This window comes from Fukomys damarensis, unplaced genomic scaffold (assembly GCF_012274545.1).
Source record: "Fukomys damarensis isolate Sample0158 unplaced genomic scaffold, DMR_v1.0_HiC HiC_scaffold_34, whole genome shotgun sequence".
Lineage (NCBI taxonomy): Eukaryota > Metazoa > Chordata > Mammalia > Rodentia > Bathyergidae > Fukomys > Fukomys damarensis.
Window position 1 is genome coordinate 1,097,156 of NW_022900946.1, and position 1,272 is coordinate 1,098,427.

Genomic DNA, 1,272 nt, shown 5'->3' on the forward strand with positions numbered 1-1,272 from the left:
GGGGCACCTGAGCCACCCCCTAGAAGCGGGCGTGGCCGTGCGGGAAAGGCCTGGTCGAGGGCCGGCCGAGGGTCAGAGGGCGAGGTTTCAGCTGCGCAGCCACAAGTTCTTTTCTCCAGCCCCGGGACAAGTACAGGACGCCGCAGGGCGCCGGGCGGGAATTTAAGAAGCACTGCCTGCCCCGGTAGCTGCTGGGCTGAGACTGGGGCCCTGGAGGGGTGGGACACAGCCGTGTCTGCCGAGAGTCCGCCCCTCAGGTAGCTAGGGCTCCGTCTGCCGCTGCTAGGTACCCAGGCTGAGAAACTGGCCCCAGCCTAGGAGAACAGCCCCGTCTCTGGGGTCTCCGCCTGGCTGACCCCGTTCCCCAATCCCAACCCCCTCAGGCTTCACCACAACAGCATACCTGCGCATCCACGCGGTGAAGGACCACGGGCTCCAGGCCCCGCGGGCTGACCGCATCCTGTGCAAGCTGTGCAGCGTGCACTGCAAGACCCCTGCCCAGCTGGCCGGCCACATGCAGACCCATCTGGGGGGGGCCGCCCCCCCTGTCCCGGGAGATGCCCCCCAGCCACAGCCCACCTGCTGAGGGGGACCCCCGCACCCACCAGGCAAGGCGTGGGGCATGGCTGGGGGGCGGGATGAGGTGTGTGGGACATGGGGCTCAAAGGGCCCCACTAGGGGATCCCAGGAAGGCCAGCTCAGGCTAGGGAGATCTGGGGGCCAAGGAGGGCCCTTCAGGAGAACCCTCGTCCCGCTAAGGAGGCAGGCCAGAGCTTGGGGACCCGGTAGGAAGTGAACAACGGCTGTGTCCCAGGGGCGTCTGGGTAAAGGGCATGGCTCTCCCCATTCAGGGTGCGCTGCGATCGTGGTGCTTCTCATTGCAGGTACTGGTGAGGTTTGTCCCATGGCGGCGGCGGCAGCGGCAGCAGCGGCAGCGGCAGCGGCAGTGGCAGCCCCTCCCACAGCTGTGGGCTCCCTCTCTGGGGCCGAGGGGGTGCCAGTGAGCTCTCAGCCACTTCCCTCCCAGCCCTGGTGAGCTCCTAGTTGGTAGGGGGAGAGGGGAGAGCAGGGGGGAAGCCCCCCTGGTACAGTCTCCTCTCCCCCTCTCTGGTCCCACCAGCTCCTCACTAGTCTTCTCCAACCAAGGAGCCTCCAGAGAGAAAGAGAAAAGCACCCTTAGGGGGAATTCGCTAGGTTTTCACGATGTGTGTCTCTTGCTCCTCCCCTCCCTAGCAGAGCTGACCCTGCACACACCTGTCTCTCAGCTGTTGA

At 66.4% G+C, this 1,272-nt stretch overlaps 1 protein-coding gene across 1 annotated transcript in view; it reads left to right on the forward strand.

The window, feature by feature from the left end:
• Maz (MYC associated zinc finger protein) overlaps positions 1-1,272 on the forward strand; it is a 14,109-nt gene that overhangs the window by 3,513 nt on the left and 9,324 nt on the right. Inside the window, exons 5-6 of the mRNA XM_010617460.3 lie at positions 885-967; positions 1,028-1,032. Coding sequence (XP_010615762.2) covers positions 885-967; positions 1,028-1,032 — 88 coding nt within the window. The remainder of the gene's footprint in view (positions 1-884; positions 968-1,027; positions 1,033-1,272) is intronic.